An 18,499-nucleotide genomic window follows, 5' to 3' on the forward strand; every position below is an offset into this window, starting at 1 on the left:
AATCTTTTTGAACAGAAGAGTTACTAGACAGCTTCCAGCAGAAAGCAAACACTGCTCTGGAAAGATGGGGATGTATTACTAGACAGTATATAATGAACTAGGATGTAAATTCACAAACACACCGTATCTTATGAAATCCAAATGCATGTAAAAACCTAAACAGTCTCACAAGCAGTGTTTCACATTGTAGTTAAAAGAAAGTAGAGAGTAAGCTCTCTAGCAGGATTCTTTTAGATTAGCTTCCTCCACACACCCTAGTTGGGCAGGTCTACTTTCTCCAAATCCCCTGGCCTTACTGTGTCTTTTCTTCAAGGTTTGCATGTTTAGGCTTTAGTTCTTACAGAGCAAAAGAAAGCAGTTCCATGAGATTAGCCACTGCAGCATTGAGAAGAATATATGTAAAGTATTGAAACCAATACATTGGAAAGACCTATACAACTACATATGTAAACCAGGAGTGTGCAGCATGGGCTTTGAAGTGTAAAGCTGGAAATGTAGCTGGCCACTTTGAGACTGTCCTGGTGATGTAAAAAGGCTGCAAAATACGTCTGGAGAATAGCCCACATTAAAAATTTGCAAAATAGCTCCATGCTACCTCTTTTTTAGTGAAGGGTGGGTGCCAGGAAAGAGAAAACAAGGGAAGAGCTGAAATGCGTTGCTCTGTGGTTTTTCTTCATGCCTGTTGGATGAACTATTGGCTTCACATAAAGGTGAAGAGATACCCTAACTTGTCCTTCACACTAGAGATGTTCCTGCATGTGTCAGGAATAAAAAGTGCAAGATGGAGTTGAAAAACATTAATTTTTGTCTCTTTTTAGTAATCTGGTTAAAATTAAACTACTTAGTTGTTGCTTAATGGCTCCCCTCTGTCAAATTCTAAAGCACTGAAAATTTAAAAAAAAACCCAAACATCACACCTCCTCATGAAGCCCTGAACAGTTCTGCTCATAGTCTATGGCTGCTTTTCTAAATGAGTGTCCCTTTTTAGTGTACTGGAAACTTTGCTTCTCCCTTAGTGGTGCAATTAACATCACTTCACTAAGAACCTTTCACCACTGTAAAGCTATTGTGAGAAGTGATCACAGGTAATAAAGTGAAATTCGAAATACTGGTAATGCTAGTGTTTCCTTCCAGAGCTCTAGGGGATGATAATCAGAATTTTCAAAAGGCTGTGCCTAAAGTTAACCACATGACTATACAGATAACACTTAAATAACACCAGCCATAGTGTAAATAGTTACCACAGACCAAAAGTTGTTCGCTGCTCAGCAATTTTGAAAATCATACATTATCTTGGTCTTCATTAGGGACTTATTAGCCTCATATTATGTAAAAGCATTTCAAAATTTTTGGCTTATGACTGCTGGTTTACTATCCTAAAAAAACTAAAATCAGTTTATGCAGACAACTGAGTCAGGCAATAAGAGAAGATGATTTAAAAGTCAGACAGAAAACTTTCCTAAAAAGTTGAGATTGGCTATCAGAACATGACAGAGCTAAAGCAGAGTAGAAATAAAGAACTAAAATTCTCATTCAATTTAAACAACAGCAGTTGAGTGAGACTGATCTGTGTGCTAAGATTTTTTAAGACAGAAAATCATCTAAGACACATAAAATCTGCACTTCCATTTTGTCATAATTTTGAAATGAGTAGGTTCATTTTTGTCCAAAGTGAAACATATAAAGCCAATTGAATTTGGCCTACGCACTAACTGGAATAGGAAGGAGACTGGACAATTCTGTGATCATACATTAGAATTCCTCCTGAGCCCTGGTTTGTTCTAAGTCATGATGGAAATAGTCCCACTGAGTCTGTAATCTGTAGGAGTGACTGGACACCCTGACCTCCCAGAAACGCACATTTACCTTGAACAGGTGAACTACACAAAGGCTTCTTTCCAATATGATTAATTTAACAAGCCAAATTTCAATAAAGAGGAAGCCAAAGTACTTCATCCCTGTATCTGGTGACAGAAACATTAAGGGGCCTTTCTCAGTCAAAGTAGAATTGAAACAACTAACATTCTTCTAGAATAGTCAACTACATGCACATGGCATGCTAGACTTTCTGATTTTAAACTCAAAGCCTTTAAGCTCGTCAGTTCACATTTTAGTCAATGTTTATGTATGCTTTTTCGTGTAGTAGAAACAATAGAAGTACTTATACTTACCAAGGCTCATTTTAATAATTTTAATGACTTCCAATAACCTACCAACTTAAGAACAAACATACTTCAATATCCTCTATTAATGAGTTCACAGAGATATATTTTTATAGTTTCCAATACTTCTAGTTAACATCTATGTCTTTAGAATTCAGAATCTATTTTTAGGAAATCAGAAAACTTACTGCTTTGTGAGTTTATTTAGCTGCCTGAGATGGAATGCCTCATTTCACTGAATTATTTCACTGAATTATTGTCCTGGTTTCAGCTGGGATAGAGTTAATTTATTTCCTAGAAGCCGGTACAGTGCTGTGTTCTGGATTTAGAGGGAGAATAGCACTGATAACGCACTGATGTTTTAGCTGTTGCTAACTAGTGCTGACTTTAATTCAAGGACTTTACAGTTTCCCATGATCTGCCAGGAAGCAGGTGCACAAGAAGCTGGAAGGAAGCATGGCCACAACAGATAAAATAACGTAGTCAAAGGGATATTCCATAACACAGAATATCATGTCCAGTATGTTAACTGGGGGGAAATAGCTGGGAGATGATGATGGGAGTCAGGGTCTGGCATCTGTCAGCGGGTGGCAAACAACTGTATTATGCATCATGTGTTTTTCTTGTGGTTTATTTCCCTCTCTCTTTTTTTATCTCCATTTTCATTACTAGGATTATCATTAGTATTATTATTATCACTATGATTGTATTTTACTTTATTTCCATTATTAAACTGTTCTTATTTCAATCCACAGGTTTTACTGTTTTCTGATTCTCCTCCCTATCCCACTGGATGGGGGGTGGTAAGCGAACAGTTGCATAGTACTTATTTGTCAGCTGGGGTTAAACTACAATAATTATAAACTAAGTTTATTGGTAATGTCATTGTAATCTTAAATATATTTCACAGCACAATTCTTATAATTAGTTTTTATTTATCAGGAAGCAGTAATCAACTACATTTGCCACTTTCAATGTTATGACATTCTGACATGAAATCCAATCAGAGTGTTAACTTAGATTTAGTGATAAATGATTTCCAATAAATCAGTAGTATTCGTCTCTTTAAACTGTTTTAATCTAGATTATTTGCTTAAATGACATTTCACCTTTGAATATTTTTATTACAGGGTTTCCACCTACTTTGATGTGGGATTCCAAAGGAGGGATTATATTCACTATTCATACATAAACAGTGGCATTTTTGTCTGTGTATAATATACCTAATTCAAAATAGTTTTTAAAGTTTGACTTTTCAGTAAATCCAAAAGCAAGTATATGCTTATCACTCATAACTTTATCTCTCATAATCCCTTATATAGCAAATATAAGTAAGCATGTACTCCCCGAGCCTCTTTTAAATCACTTCTCTCAGTCTCCATTTCTTTCAAAGAGCTCATACTGAAATATGTGAATGAAACTGAACCGTGCAGTGGGAATTAAAAGAAGAAGAAGTGCCTGCAGCCACAAAAAATCTTCTAGGAGCATGGTTCATGAATGGATAACTGCCAGCTCTGAGCATGCTGTCCATACACACAGGACCACCATGCAACCTACCAGTGATAACGAGCTGTGAATTTCTTTCTCTTGTAAAGTTGAGATTTTTTAGTTATGTAAAAAATTATAAATGCCACTTTTTCTTATGGGTAGGCTAATAAATACAAAGCAGAGAAAAACAACATGAAAATAAATTCCTGGGCCCTATACAGTCGATACAGACCAAGTAAATACAGGCCCTATATCAGTCATGAAAGTAACAGGCAAAACTCTTACAGCAGAATAACTCTGGGCTGCTCTAACTTGTGTTGAAGATCTGCCTGATAAATCTATATTCAACATCCAAGAACACAGATGAAGATACCATAATTTCATTCAAATGTGGTACATGAGGTTTCAGACAGTTTTGTATCTTTTTCCTTGAAAACTGTGACTAGTAAAGATTTGGTTTTCTTTAAAGCACTGACTCTTGGTAACCTGTCAGATGGCACAGGGATCTGTCTAGTATGATGTAGCTCTAAATGGCCAACATCTCTTTCTATTTTTTGATGCAACACATGCAACTGCAAGAAAGAGGGAATTTTACTTTCTATCCTCATGAAATTTTCCTGGAAACCAGGAATAAGTTCAGAATAAAAGTGAACCATGTGTCTTAAATGGCAAATAACAGTGACACAAAAATGAAGAGTGCATTGATAACTGAAATTAAGAATAATGCTCTTACCAACTCTGCCTTCACACTAAAGCCAATGAGATGTTTCAGCTGTAAATAAAAGGTGGAAAACAGCAAGCATTCTTCAGAATTCACAGAGCCCAAATAATGGTTACAGTCATACCTGGAGTCTTGAAATTTCGCAGCTGAGATGGAGTGTCACAGATTTCCAAGATCCAGTCACCTGCTGCTTTTTCACTCCAGCAGTGAGTAGTCATAAACTCCCAGTTTTTGAATCCTTCCATGGAATGATCAAATAGCCTAAAACAAATCAGGACATTATTTCAAGGAAACTTCTTTTCTGTAGAGCTATGCCTCTGAGGATGAATACTCTTGAAGAGTATCCTAATCAGCCCTTCCTAAACCCGTGTTGGCTGGGTCTGATCTCTTCTCCTACATCCTGTAGGTGCTGTGTGATTGCACTGAGGATGATCTGCTCCATAACCTTGCCAGGCACTGAGGTCAGGCTGATGGGCCTGCAGTTTGCCAGGTCCTCCTTCTGGCCCTTTTTGTGGATTGGCGTGACATTTGCCAACTTCCAATCATCTGGGACCTCCCCAGTGAGCCAGGACTGTTGGTAGATGATGGAGAGAGTCTTGGCGAGCTCTTCTGCCAGCTCCCTCATCACCCTTAGGTGGATCCCATCTGGTCCCATAGACTTGTGGGGATCCAAGCAGCTCAGTAGGTCACTAACTGTTTCCTTTTGGATTACAAGGGGGCTGTTCAGATTATTATCTCTTTCTACAAGCTCCAGAAGCCAGTTGTCTTCAGGAGAACCAGTCTTACTGTTGAAAATCGAGACAAAGAAGGTGTTAAATACCTCAGCCTTTTCCTCATCTTTGATAACTATATTCCCGTCCATGTCCAGTAAAGAATGGAGGTTTTCCTTGCCCCTCCTTTTGCTATATGTATGTATATCTGTTTATACATGCATATATACGTATGTATTATATTTATCACTATTTTAATTTGGTCTTTATGTGTGAAAATTCCACTGGTAATAGCCATGCTTAAATATTTTTTAATTAAACAAGATGTCTACAGCAGAAAATCCAATAAATTTAAAATGCTTTTCCATAAAACAGAGAAAAATCCAGCATTGGACTAGATTAACATTTATGACATTTGCACTTGTGACTTTTTACTGTTATTTTCTAAGCTAATTTCAAGCTTTATTCTCAAAAGGTAGTGAAGTTCAGCAAGCATTGGGAAAACAGGATACTTTTGTAAGAACACTTCTGGTGAAAACCGCCACACAGAATATGAATAAAACACCATAGTTCTTGCTGGGAGCTTAGGTCAGTCAGAGGCATGGGGTCAGGTACAGCATATCCACACTTACTGCCATGGAAACTGTATGGACCATGCACTTTATAGGGCTCAGCCAAAAGCTGATTTTCATGCTCTCATTTCAAACACAGAAACATAGCATCATACAGTTGGAAGGGATCTACAAGGATCATCAAAGTTCAGCTCCTGGTCCTACACAACACAGTCCCCATAATCACACCATGTGCCTGAGAGCATTGTCCAAAAATTCTTGAACTCTGGTAGGCTTAGTGTCATGACCACTTCCCTGGGGAGCCTGTTCCAGTGCCCAACCACCCCCTGGATGAAGAACCTTTTCCTAATATGCAACCTAACTCCCCAGACACAGCTTCATGCTATTCCCTTGGGTCCTGTCACTGGTCACCAGAGAGGAGATCAACGCCTGCCTCTCTGCTTCTCCTTGTAAGGAAGACGTAGGCTGTTATAGGTCTCCCCTCATTCTCTTCTCCAGGCTGAACAAGCCAAGTGATCTCAGCTGCTCCTCATATGGCCTTCCCTCTAGACTCTTCACCATTTTTGTAGCTCTCCTTTGGACACTCTCCTATAGCTTTGCATCTTTCTTATATTGTGGTGCCCAAACCTGCACACAGTACTCAAGCTGGGAATACACCAGTACAGTGTCGAGTGGGGCAATCACCTCCCTCGACTGACCCGATGGCCCCCAGGACACGGTTGGCCCTCCTGGCTGCCAGGGCACACTGGTGACTCATATTCAACTTGCCATTTGTGCTTTTTCCATTTTAAATGAATGCTTATAATAATATTTATTGAGGTCATGTTGCTGAGAACACAGCTGTGTTGGGCAGGGCACGTCTCCAGGATGAAGGACCACCGCCTCCCTAAGATCTTGCTTTATGGTGAACTTGCCACCAGCTGCCGCAAGAGAGGAGCCCCAAAGACAAGATACAAGGACTCCCTGAAACAACATCTCAGCCTTGGCCATACTGATAATCATAACTGGTCTACTCTGGCCTCCAATCGGGAGGTCTGGAGACACACCATCTATAACACTGCTGATGCTTTTGAGAACACATGCAGGACCACTCTTGAGGAGAAAAGATAACGCAGAAAGAATCGTGCCTTGCAGAATACACCACCTAAGGAGTCTTTCTGCTGTGCCTTTTGCAACCGGTCATGCCTATCTCGTATTGGCCTTTTTAGCCACCAACGCACTTGTAACAAACATGGGTAAGAGCCCTTCCCAAATCTTCGTTCGCGAAGCCCAGCCATGATGATGACAGTATTCTAATCTATCAGAGCTCATAAAATTAAATTAAAATATACATTTAGAATTATCTTAATTTTCACTGATAATTGTGTGAGAATTTCTTCTGATGCAGTTCTGTGCCTCTGTATGTGCACCTACGTGTGTATATGTAAATATATTCTGGCAGCAGAATGGGCCTGTTTCATGTCACTATTAAATCAGTTCTCTGAATACAGCAAAATCTCACAAACATGTGGCACTTATTGTTTACTGAAAAGGTAAAAATTATTACACAGTTATTACCTAGAATTCGCATGCAAGTATGTTCATTTTACGTCATTATAGAGATTATTTCCAACTGTTAGTCAAATTGTCATACTGTTGCCATATTGTTGTTGTCTGATGACTAATGTATTAATTTCTAAACACCCTGTCAGTGCAACAAGGCAGCAATATTTCTCTTTGCCATCGAGGCAACTAGATTACCCAATTCACTATTCCCCTATGCTCACAGGTCGAGCACAGAGGGTAACAGTGAACAGGGTAACATCAGACCAGTGATCTGTCACTAGTGGGCTCCATCTTAGACCCTGTGCTCTTCAACATCTTCATAAATGACCTGGACACAGGACTGGAAGGGATGCTAAGTAAGTCTGCAGATGATACAAAACTTGGAGGAGCTGTTGACTCCCTTTAAGGCAGGGAGGCCCTGCAGAGGTATCTCAACAAATCAGAGGATTGGGTAAGCACCAACCATATGAAGTTCAACAAGGGGAAGTGCCAGATTCTGCACCTGGGGTGGGACAACCCCAGATGTACATACAGATTGCAGAATGAGATCACCAGCTGGTCAAGGGAGGTGACTGTCCTGCTCTGTTTCTGCACTGGTGAGGTCTCACCTTGAATATTGTGGCAGTTTTGGGTACCACGATATAAGAAAGATATTAAGCTATTAGAGAGTGTCTAAAGGAGGACAACAAAGATGGTGAAGGGCCTTGAGAAGAAGCCATCTGAGGGGCAGCTGAGGTCACTTGGTGTGTTTGGCCGGGAGAAGAGGAGACTGAGGGGAGACTTCATTGCAGTCTACAATCTCCTCATGAGGGGAAGAGGAGGGGCAGACACTGATCTCTTCTCTGTGGTGACTAGTGACAGGACCCAAGGGAATGGCCTGAAGTCGAGTCAGGGGAGATTTAGATTGGATATCAGAAAAAGGTTCTTCACCCAGAGGGTGGCTGGGCACTGAACAGGCTCCCCAGGGAAGTGGTCACAGTACCAAGCCTGACAGAGTTCAAGAAGCATTGGACAACACTCTCAGGCACATGGTGTGAATCTTGGGGATGGTCCTGTGCAGGGCTAAGGGTTGGACTCGATGATCCATATGGGTCCCTTCCAACTCAGCATATTCTGTGATTCTGTGGTTCTGCAAATTATATAGTATTATATAACTACTGTGTAATTACGCTGTAAATTTTGTATCCTCTGGGCTTCTATTTGCATACATTGAAACACAAACTGCTGTTTATTTTTACTCTAATTAGCCTAATATTTTGCATAATAGTTTTTGTTGGAGTATGTTTGCCTTATTTTGAAATTTTAAATTGTTGTCAGATTTACATTTTAATAATGCATCATTCTTTTAAGCAATTTTGGGAGGAAAAGACAAAAATCCAATATCTTATGTTTAGAAAAACATCTTTACCTAAAATATGCTATGATTGGAACTGTAAGCTTCCACCCATGGAAATGGTGAAAATCTAGTAATATTATTTCAGAGAAAACTGACTAGCTTTTTTAAAGAATACTGCTTTGGGAAAGATTTGAATTTTATAAGGTAAAGTCTAAATTTGAATCTTTGAATATATGTATTGTGTTTCTGCAAATGAGTCAAAAAGCTACAGACAGATCAAAAGAACAATCAAAAACAAAACAGAAATATACTGACTGAGGCTGTCTGTACATGCATGCTGTACATACACAATGGTCCAAGTTCTTCTGAGTTGCTTTGCTTATGCACTAAACTCTCAAATCAAAGAATCTCTGAGGCAATACAAGGACTTCATTTTAAGTGGTGTTAAATGAATGAATTAAATGATCAGATGTTCAGGTGTACTTTCCTTATCCAGAAAGAAATATATATGGAAAAGGATCTTTTAAGGAGCATGGAACCAGTCGAGATGGTAACTTTGTTATATGTCAGGTTGATGCTGTAAAGTAAAACGTATGCAGGTATTCTTCCCAAGAATGCCAAGGCAGTGGAAGGATTGAAAAAAAGGTTTATTTCAGACGCAAGGACCACTTTTTTACAATGCGGCGCATCGGGCCTTCAGGGGCAGAAGGTGAGTTCCTGCCCACTCAGGACCCCTTTTATCCTCTCTGTTTCTCCTCTGCCTTCCCAAGACCTCTGTGCATGTCTGTTAGGGCATGTCTCCTCTCACCTATCAGGGAGAGAGACTGACAACTTCTCTTGCTATGTGAGGGGAGAAAGCACTGAAACTGCCTTTGAGAAAGAGTTAGGCAGAAAGCCTTCCTAGCAAAAACTGAATTCCTAACTTTCTGTTACAAATTCTTCCAAAATTGTACCTGTCCCAACAGATGCCAAGTCAAAATTCATATCAAGGACACATTTATCAAGCAGATTATCATGGATAAGTAAATGATTAGTACGCGGTCTGATGAATTGTTAATTGACTGTTACAGATTATTATATATTGTGGACTTATTAATACCACCTCAGAGATCTTTTCAGTTACTGTATAACAGGGACACTCAGAATGAAGGTTGGCCCTATACTTTTCATCAGATTTGGATACATAAAATGTAATGTTGTTTTTGTTTAATATTAGAGTATTGCAATAAAGATGAGCACCTATAAAGAAAGGTTTCTTCTACTTTTGATTGCCAAGACTTTTTACGAAGCAACCTAGTGGGAAAGACTAGATAAGAATATCTTGTTTTTGGTCTAAGAGTTTCCTGCAGAGGAGGGTATTATTAAAATTTACTGATTGTCTAAGGTTTCATGATAGGAAAAGATGGTCATGAAAATACTTCCCTTTGTTAGTGAACAGAAGTATTACTAATGTCAGTGCCACATAAGCATAGGAAGCTAGTGGCCTGGAAAGTTGCCACCACGTGGCTGAGATATTTCAGTTATGCAGTTCAAGTGGCAACAGCTGCTTTAAATTTAAAGGCAAGAATTAAATAAGCCATGACCTCAGTGGGAGACAAATGGGCCCTAAGTTTGCTTCTTCTATCCCCTTTGTGTTTAGCCTCCCCTCCATAACCTCCCTGTACTGAATGTTTGTTAGAACTGACCTTGGTATGTCTCAAAAAACACTCAGAAACCCACGCTGCCAAATCCAATGACCAATTGTTTTCAAAAAGGGGATACTGTTCCCCATTGGTCTTAACTGTAGCCTCATCCTCACACCAGCCAGCACTTTCCTAGCCTTTATTTTCCTCTGCTGCAGTACATCCAATGTAATCATGTTTAGCACTTTCGAAACAACAAAGCAGATGTTCCTTGTAATGTAGTTTTTGAGGAATGCACATAAAGCTCAAGCCAGTGACAGTGTAATCCACCAAATGACTGCAAAGGAATCCATATTGACTCTGACTAACAAATTTTCTTACTGAAGTCATTTTAGGGGATGCCAACATTAGGGATAAAATATGCAGAAAAAAGGCCAGATACTGCCTTGAGGGACCTACTTGTCAATGCACCAGAATCTACACACAATGACTTTTCATCCAGAATTGGGGGAGAAGAAGTGCACATGTAAAATATACCTTTTGCACTTAAATACATTTTACCAGCAAACTGTTTCAAATTAAACCCAAATGATTAACAGTAAAGCAATGAGGTTTTCCCTGGGTTCAGTAAAAACAGCTGATATTGCTGTTATTAATCATGTATGTGTGCATTAAAAAGTCTTGTACGTCTGAGAAAGCATCTAAGTCAGGTAGCAGCAATGTATAAGAGCGTCTGTGACCTCTGCATATTTAAAAAAAGCCAGACTGCTTGCTGCCAATGTATCTCTCCATGCATGCTTATACTTGAATGCATTTATTCTGATTTTTAACACTTTAAGATTCAAGAACCTCATAACTAATTTTTCATATTAGTGAACAACAACATTCCTACTTCAAGTTTTATTCTATAAAATGATGCTAAAACATACACTTAACAACATTCAGCATACTACTAATTTCCAGGCCTTTAAGCCGTATGACTTCTTACAGCCAGACCAAATAAAACAAGCCTTTTTGAAACACCATTTTGAAAAGTATTGTATTCATATCCATTTCTTCACGTTAAGAAAGGGCTTGTTGTTTGTTTCAGCAAAATGTGATTACTAGTCAGTATATCTCTGAAGTTCCCATGGGAAGAGAATTTCTGGTGTGACTTTATGAGCTCTGTCATGAATAATTTGGTTTTTGGGAAGTGCCAAAACATGAAAAGGCCTTTCAGGTTTCTTTGTTTTCTGGCTAGTCTTGTGATACTGTAGTATAAAAAACCAGCTGAACTTCCCCTTATTTTAATACATATATTTGCATTCTCTCTCTCTATGACAGGTATGAAAAGTAATTACTTTCTGTGGAGCAGGGGTTACAGAGAAACTGATTGAATCAAATTTCGTACCTATTCCACATAACAGTCATCACCAGAGGTGAACTGTGAATACTGGAATGTTTATCCCACTTGCTGTGGGTCAGCTGCAACACATGAAAGCCTACAGCCAAAAGTTAGCTATGTTAAGACCACTGGGTTTACACAAGATTGTTTCGTTTGGATACCTAGTTGGAGGACTTTCAATTTTTTTCACTTTGGACCAAGGAAGGACTGCTGTGTGAAAACTGAAAAGAAAACTAAAAAAGGATTTCTTCAAACAGAAAAACAAAAGCCTGTTTCATAACTTACAAGAGAAGCCTGCCTCTGCACTGGTTAGCAGAGGACAAATTCTTTGTTCAGCGTAGTAGTGTAGCAGGGAGATACACAGATGTGTGTGCCTATGTGCTTATATCATCAAGGCTCTGACAGCAGAGGAGATATTCTAGAGGACCCCAAAATTCCAAGACAACTTTCTGTCCATTTGAAAAATTAATGTCTATAGCTTGAAGAGTATTTTCAGCACACCTTTTCTTTTATATTAACATGATCTCTCATGAAAATGGACATTCACACTTCAATCAGAACCACGTCCATCTGACTGTCTCCAAACAAGTCCTTTTTTTTCAAGAGGAAAGATAAGTCCTTCTACCACTGAGGTACAGGAGGACACACAAGTCTCCAGAGCTAGACAGTCAGCATTTCTAGCTGTGGAAGCATGGATGAAGAGCAGTCTGGAATGCAGGCCATTCCCAGTTCATTAAAAGTCCTGGAGAGTAGGACTAGGGATATAAACTTCTGAGAAGACTTAAGCATGATGGCAGAAGAGTTCTTATAACACAGGTTTAATATATGGCAGCTTTTGCAGTTTCTGAGACACATAACATCACTAACATCAACTTTTATTTGGGAGCCAAGCATTGTGTCTAACAGAATGGCCGTCATCTAAATCTGCTAGTCACTAAGGAAAAAAAGATTCCCTATCATACTATGGTCCCATTGGGAAGAATATTTCTAGCCACATGGAGAACTACAGAAGCATTTCTTAGTGCAAATGTAACTTATTTGCACATTTGTAAATGGGGTAAAGTGTGAGAAGGTTTCTGATGTGTCTTAATGCCTCAATCATCTCTGGTAGGAGGTAGTGGTGTTGATCATGGATTTAGTGAGATTTACCTGCAAAGTCTGTCAATGTTTTCTTCCAAGAAAATGTCAGTGTTGTCCTATTATGAGCTTTTCATGGGTTGAGTATACTTACTTTGAAAAACAGGATACAGAAATTGGTAACACCAGGAACTTAAAGAAAATAGCAGTAAAGAACCACTGCTGATTTTTATTCCCATCAAAAAAAATGGAAAAGAAAAGAGCAAAATAAAAAATAAATGGCTATAGTACATAGAAACACTTCCATTCAGCTTCCTTATAAACACTAAGCCTGTTACTATTTTCTTCACATTTCCAGCTATCTAACAACTTGTGAACCACAAAAGACTATCAGAATTAACTAATCTTTATTTTGGAGATTATATCCTTCAACAGTTTTACAGACTACTCTTACACTGAGATCATAATTTTTGAGTTCATTTGTACTTCACTCTGCCCAGCTCTATTAGAAAAAATAATTAGCCTGTGTCTGCCAGCAACCCTGCTGTAATGACTTGTCTATTCTTTGCTGACAGGGACATCTCAGCACAGGCTCTGCATGCTGACTGTACTGTGAAGCTGTGTTGTCATACTATACCTGTTGGCCAAGAGCTGTGACCTAGTTCCAGATGGAGAGGTTAGGTAAATTGCCAAGTCTCCACGCCGAGGGTGAGTAATAGTGATGCGCACAACCACATGCTCCAAGTAGATCACATGGTGGTTAGGATTATCTGAACAGCCAGTGGCTTTGTAAATTGAACGGACAACGCTGTCAGGTCGTATTGTTCTATAATAGAAACATAGCAAACAACATTATAATTTCTTGTTTTTTGTGTAAAATAGACAACCACATATTTTTTGTTTAGTAGTGAATGACAGTGTGGGACAACTGAGAATTCGGTAGCCTATAACCATTAGTTTTAATATGTACTTCCTAGTTAAAAATATTATCACAGGGTAATTATTTTGCTGCAGCTAATGGCTAATGGCCTGTATTTCTGTTAAGCATGTACACAAGGTAAAATAGGAATAAGTCTTTCAGACAGGGCATTTTTGTGGATTAGTGGCCAGCTGAGACTTGCTAGGATTGTCATGGGATCACAGCTGGTTGCTAAACCCCAGGAAATGCCTGGCATAGTTATAGTCCTTGCTTACGTAACAGCAAGTATTACATATTAACTGTACTGAATGGCATGTGTTTTAAATTGGCATGGTATCCTTGCAGACCACACCAGTTATGGATCAAGCCTGTCAAATATAATTATCAAACAATAATCTTAATGCTTTGAAAGTGTGCCTTATAACTGATGCTGTCTCTATATGCATACAGTGCACAAAGAGAATTTTGCTCTTAAGACTGGTTCTATAGACACCCTATCCCAGCAAGTGAAAAAGTTTAGTCTTAGGCTCTGAGCTAGATACTCTCCTAAGACTATCTGAGAGAGTATGGAAAGCATATTTGCTTGTTAGATCCTGGACTGGTAAGTCTGTACTTTTCTTACAAGGGTGACTGAAGTGCACTCAACCAAACATTGTTCTTTGGTGCATCATCTATATCAAAATTTACTGTTACCCAGTCTGGCCTGTTTTACACCTGATAGGTGTTCTTTAAACTAGGGCCTTTCCCCAAGCACTATAGGGAACAATGTTTACAGGCAAATGACCTGACATCTGTGAATGTGACAGAGATTCCCGGTATAGCTTTCAAAATGCAAGGGAGGGGTAAATTATACCCAAACTCTTTCCATAAATTTATGCCAGCAAGAGTTTTGGTAGCGGGTATTACTTGATTTGCCGATCTGTGTTCTCCACACACACATGCTGTGGAGGGACTGTTGTCCACTTTTCTGCTTCTATCACCATTGCTTCAGCATCCATCAGTCCAAATCCATAGAGGTGGCTCACTGCAAGGTACAAACAGAATGGTTGCAGTTATAACAAAAAACTTCGGTTTTCATCATAGATTAATTCCAGAGAGTCACATCCTAACAGCAGCTGCTTATTTTCTACTTCTTCCTTGCTTTCTCTCAAAGCTCAAAAATCTCACTGCCAGAAACATTAATGACTACACCTAATTTATTCACTAAACCTGTTCACTGCTTTCTTACAGAAGTGGCATGAGGAGCTACTTACATTGCTATCTAGCATGGTAGGAGCTACCTACCATGACAACTGCAGAAGGCCAGAGAGTAAAATTGCCTCTGATTACCCTTTGTCCATGCGCCTTAATTTTGCCCTCTTATAAGAGATAATATTAAAAAGTGTAAAAAACCAGAGGAAGGTTATTTCTGTTACTCCAGTACCAAACACATACATGTACCTGTATTAAAGGTAAGTGAGACAATAAATTTAAGATGGAACAGACCGTCTTTTGTAACTGTTGTATTCTCTTAACTTCCCTGAGTGTAAGCAGCATGTAGATGCTCTCCTGTTCCTGTATGCAATATGGTTGCCACCAATAAAACAACCAGGTAGAGCCAACAGTTTCCTAAAGTTGTGCATGATGAGGGTGAAAAGCACTTATTGAATCAGCTGTATGGTTTTGGATACTGTTCCAATCAAAACAGAACCTTGCAAATGTATTTTGCTGAATTAGAAGAGCTGCTAGACATGTTGTTTTATTGTGTCCAGTTAGGGCTTTTGATAAAGTTCTGACAGCAGAAGGAGTGAAAGAAAAAAGCTTCCACATGGAGGAGATTAGATTAGAAATATCAATACATGAGTTTTGCCTGCTACCAGGACAGTTTTACCAGGAAACCCTCAGAAAAATGTAAGTGCTATTTTAACCAACAATGCAACAAAGCATGGTGTAAGTCGTCCCAACCGCACTTTGCAGAGGGTTTGTGATAGCAATCTCTATCTATTGCCAAAACAGAATTCAAAGGATTCTTACCCCCAAAAAATCCCCAACCTTATCAAACAAATACAGTTGAAAGCATAAAGATAATCAATGTTTAAGGATCTCATCTTCCAAACATGGCAGTACCTAATACTGTCTGAAACTGCCAGCTGAAAAGGGTTCTTCAGTGGAAAATACTGCAAGGTGTAATGACTGTGTAATGAACTGGTTTTCTTCCCATCTCCTTCCCCCTAAGCCCCAAACTGAAGTGCACATAGGATGGAAATGTTTCTTAGGAGACAACTACTGCTCTTCTCCAAATGAGGCATGCATCCTGTACAGAAATGAAACACAACTACAATACATGAAAATAATTAAATTCAGCCGTCCTTCAGCTTTCTGAATTCTCTTTCATGTATTTCAAAAACAAATGGATAGGGAAAGAGATGTTCTATTTTTACATGTGGGGAGAGGGAGCCAGAAAGACGGCAAGGAAAGCTCAAATGAAGAACTTTTTGTACTGTCAACAAGACTCCTGTGATGGAAATCTCCTTAGTCTTAGATGCCATCTTGCAAAAACCGCATCTGATTATGAGCACATATTTATCTGTGAAGACATTTGTCTGTTCGTACACTAGAATTTTAATTAATAATCCTCCTGTCATCTCTGAAAATCAGTGGGAGGAACAAGTCTTAACTCACATAGTCTGTAACTGTACACAGTTACTCTGTGTAGTACATTCAAATAGTGAGGATTAAATTTTCAGGAATGGAAAATTTTTTTCAGCTAACTCACAGAAAACGTATTTTTAATTCCTGACAATTAGCAATTTACATTGACTTAGCACTCAGAATGTCCAGTTCTATATATATGTGTGTGTTCAACCCAACTACTGAGCTCAAAGAAGAGCCAAGATTCTCCTCAACTCACCTTATTACCCAGAAATAAGGGCAGAAGAGCACCTAACTTTGCCACCACCAAGCAGTGACCTTTTGATGGAAACTTAAGTGACTTTTAATCTACTCATCCTAGAATTTTTTTGCCCTAATATGCACATTAAAGATGCAAATAAAATCTAAAGAGTGAACTTTCTATCTTTCCCATCCTAACAATTACTTGGGACATAGAATTTAGGAGAAATTTTCATTCAGGAGAAAAAATTACCAGTCAAGGCTATGTGGTTGTGTTAACTGTCCATGATTCAATGTTTAAACTCTTTTGCGTGAGAGTAGAGGTGAGAGTGAGAATTTCTGCACCTGCTTGCTTCTTTTCTTTCCACAGCTGAAACAGAAGTACATTTTTTCCTTGAAAGGCTTTCGCATTGAAATAAAAACTTCCTGACAGTCAGGGATGTGGACAGCTGACATTTGGCTGCCTGCAACATTTGCACTTCAAAGCCCTTGATGCAGTGGGTTGGTTAGCAACTGATGGTACCAGTAGAGGTCCGTAATTTTCAAAGACTAAGTAACAGCAATTTAGGAAATAATCACAGAGTTAGACAAAGTAGATGTGTCTTACAGAAGAAAGCAGATTTTGTTCTCTACTGCCTTCAAATTGTGTCTTTTCATCTGCATACATGCTAGTATTGCTGTACCAAGGTGTATCTCTCCGAGGTTAAAAATTACCTGAATAGTCCTCATGGGGCCATAAATGTCTTCTGGGAAACACCTGGAACTGCCACTGATTTGTTTGCAAATGGTACTGAGTTGATTTCTGCTAACCCAGATATAAAAGCAGTATCTGAAAGGTGCTGATGACGGCAGACTAAGTTAATTGCAAGTGCAAAATGTCTCCAGACCTTGCACCAACCCACTTATGTGCTCTACATTACCACTGTTGTGAATTCCTGCTGGGTTCAGTTGATGCTAGGAATCATTAAGGACATCAGATGGAATATTGGGCTGTTTTATAAGAAGACATTTATCTTTCGAAGAAAAAATACAAATGCGAGGTTTGTGCAGTGTAAGCTGGTGACTAAGGAGTAGTGCAAGAGTCCACTAAGGAGGGTTGCTCTTGCTCAACTGAGGCATTAAAAAATGTGATCATCTTGTGATCAAGCTGTCCATTGGTAGAACTGTCTTGAATTCTCTCTCTACTCATGCAGCAATGTAACGCATCATTTATATTTCTGCAAAAAAACAGGCATACACAGAGCTTTACAGATGCATGGCATGTTTCAGAGAAAAACTTGCCTCTCACAACACAATGTAAATACTGAGTTTTAACTGATCTCTTTAATCTTATCACTAAAGAAAATAATGTTTCTCAGGACTTCATTAATCTCTGCAGCAATTCCTCCAATAGTGCACCATGAAATCAAGGCCTTCTCAGCTGCTGGAGAGACTTCCCCACTTTCTTCATAATCCCTTTGTTTTTGTCTGAAACTGCTATTGAAAATTCATTAACTTTCTCATTTATATACAAAGAGTATGCAAAGCTATCCCTAAATCTAAAGGCAGAATGTATACCCCACTTGACTTGACTAAGAGAAATATGAACAGCTGGTCTTGATAAATCACAACACAGAATCATGCAGACTGCAGATACTGAAAAAACAACATTTCCAGTGCAGCTAAACTGGATTTGTTAGGCTGCAGTTTTATTGCCTGTCATCAAGATGTCTCATCAGTAACTTAGATGCTAAGCCTCCCTTGCTATTTTACTCATCTGACAAAAGCATTGCAGAATACTTTATCCCTGGTATATTTTTGGCCTTTCCTCTATAGTATTCTATATACTGTGAAAGTAGCATCTGAAATATAAATACTTTGTATACACATACCAAATATTACATCAGAGAGAAATGGTAATAATTTCAGATTGTCAAATGAGGAATATGCAACTTCCTTAACTAGATTAATCTGTTTGATTGTAAACTATTATAACTTGTTTGTTTATGTTACTATAGGATCTTGATCCAAAATGAGATTGACTGAATAGGAATCTAAAGTATACCTTATACTGTGGTTTTCTTAAATGTTGCTTAGCAAGTCTAGAAGATGT

At 38.7% G+C, this 18,499-nt stretch overlaps 1 protein-coding gene across 5 annotated transcripts in view; it reads right to left on the bottom strand.

The window, feature by feature from the left end:
* Positions 1-18,499, bottom strand: part of PCSK5 (proprotein convertase subtilisin/kexin type 5) — a 250,123-nt gene that overhangs the window by 83,058 nt on the left and 148,566 nt on the right. For all 5 annotated transcript variants that reach the window (XM_032675833.1, XM_032675835.1, XM_032675834.1 and 2 more), the window contains 3 exons: positions 14,443-14,560; positions 13,255-13,443; positions 4,496-4,632 (listed from right to left, as the gene is read on the bottom strand). In XM_032675833.1, coding sequence (XP_032531724.1) covers positions 4,496-4,632; positions 13,255-13,443; positions 14,443-14,560 — 444 coding nt within the window. The remainder of the gene's footprint in view (positions 1-4,495; positions 4,633-13,254; positions 13,444-14,442; positions 14,561-18,499) is intronic.

Source organism: Chiroxiphia lanceolata, chromosome Z (assembly GCF_009829145.1).
Source record: "Chiroxiphia lanceolata isolate bChiLan1 chromosome Z, bChiLan1.pri, whole genome shotgun sequence".
Classification (NCBI taxonomy): domain Eukaryota; kingdom Metazoa; phylum Chordata; class Aves; order Passeriformes; family Pipridae; genus Chiroxiphia; species Chiroxiphia lanceolata.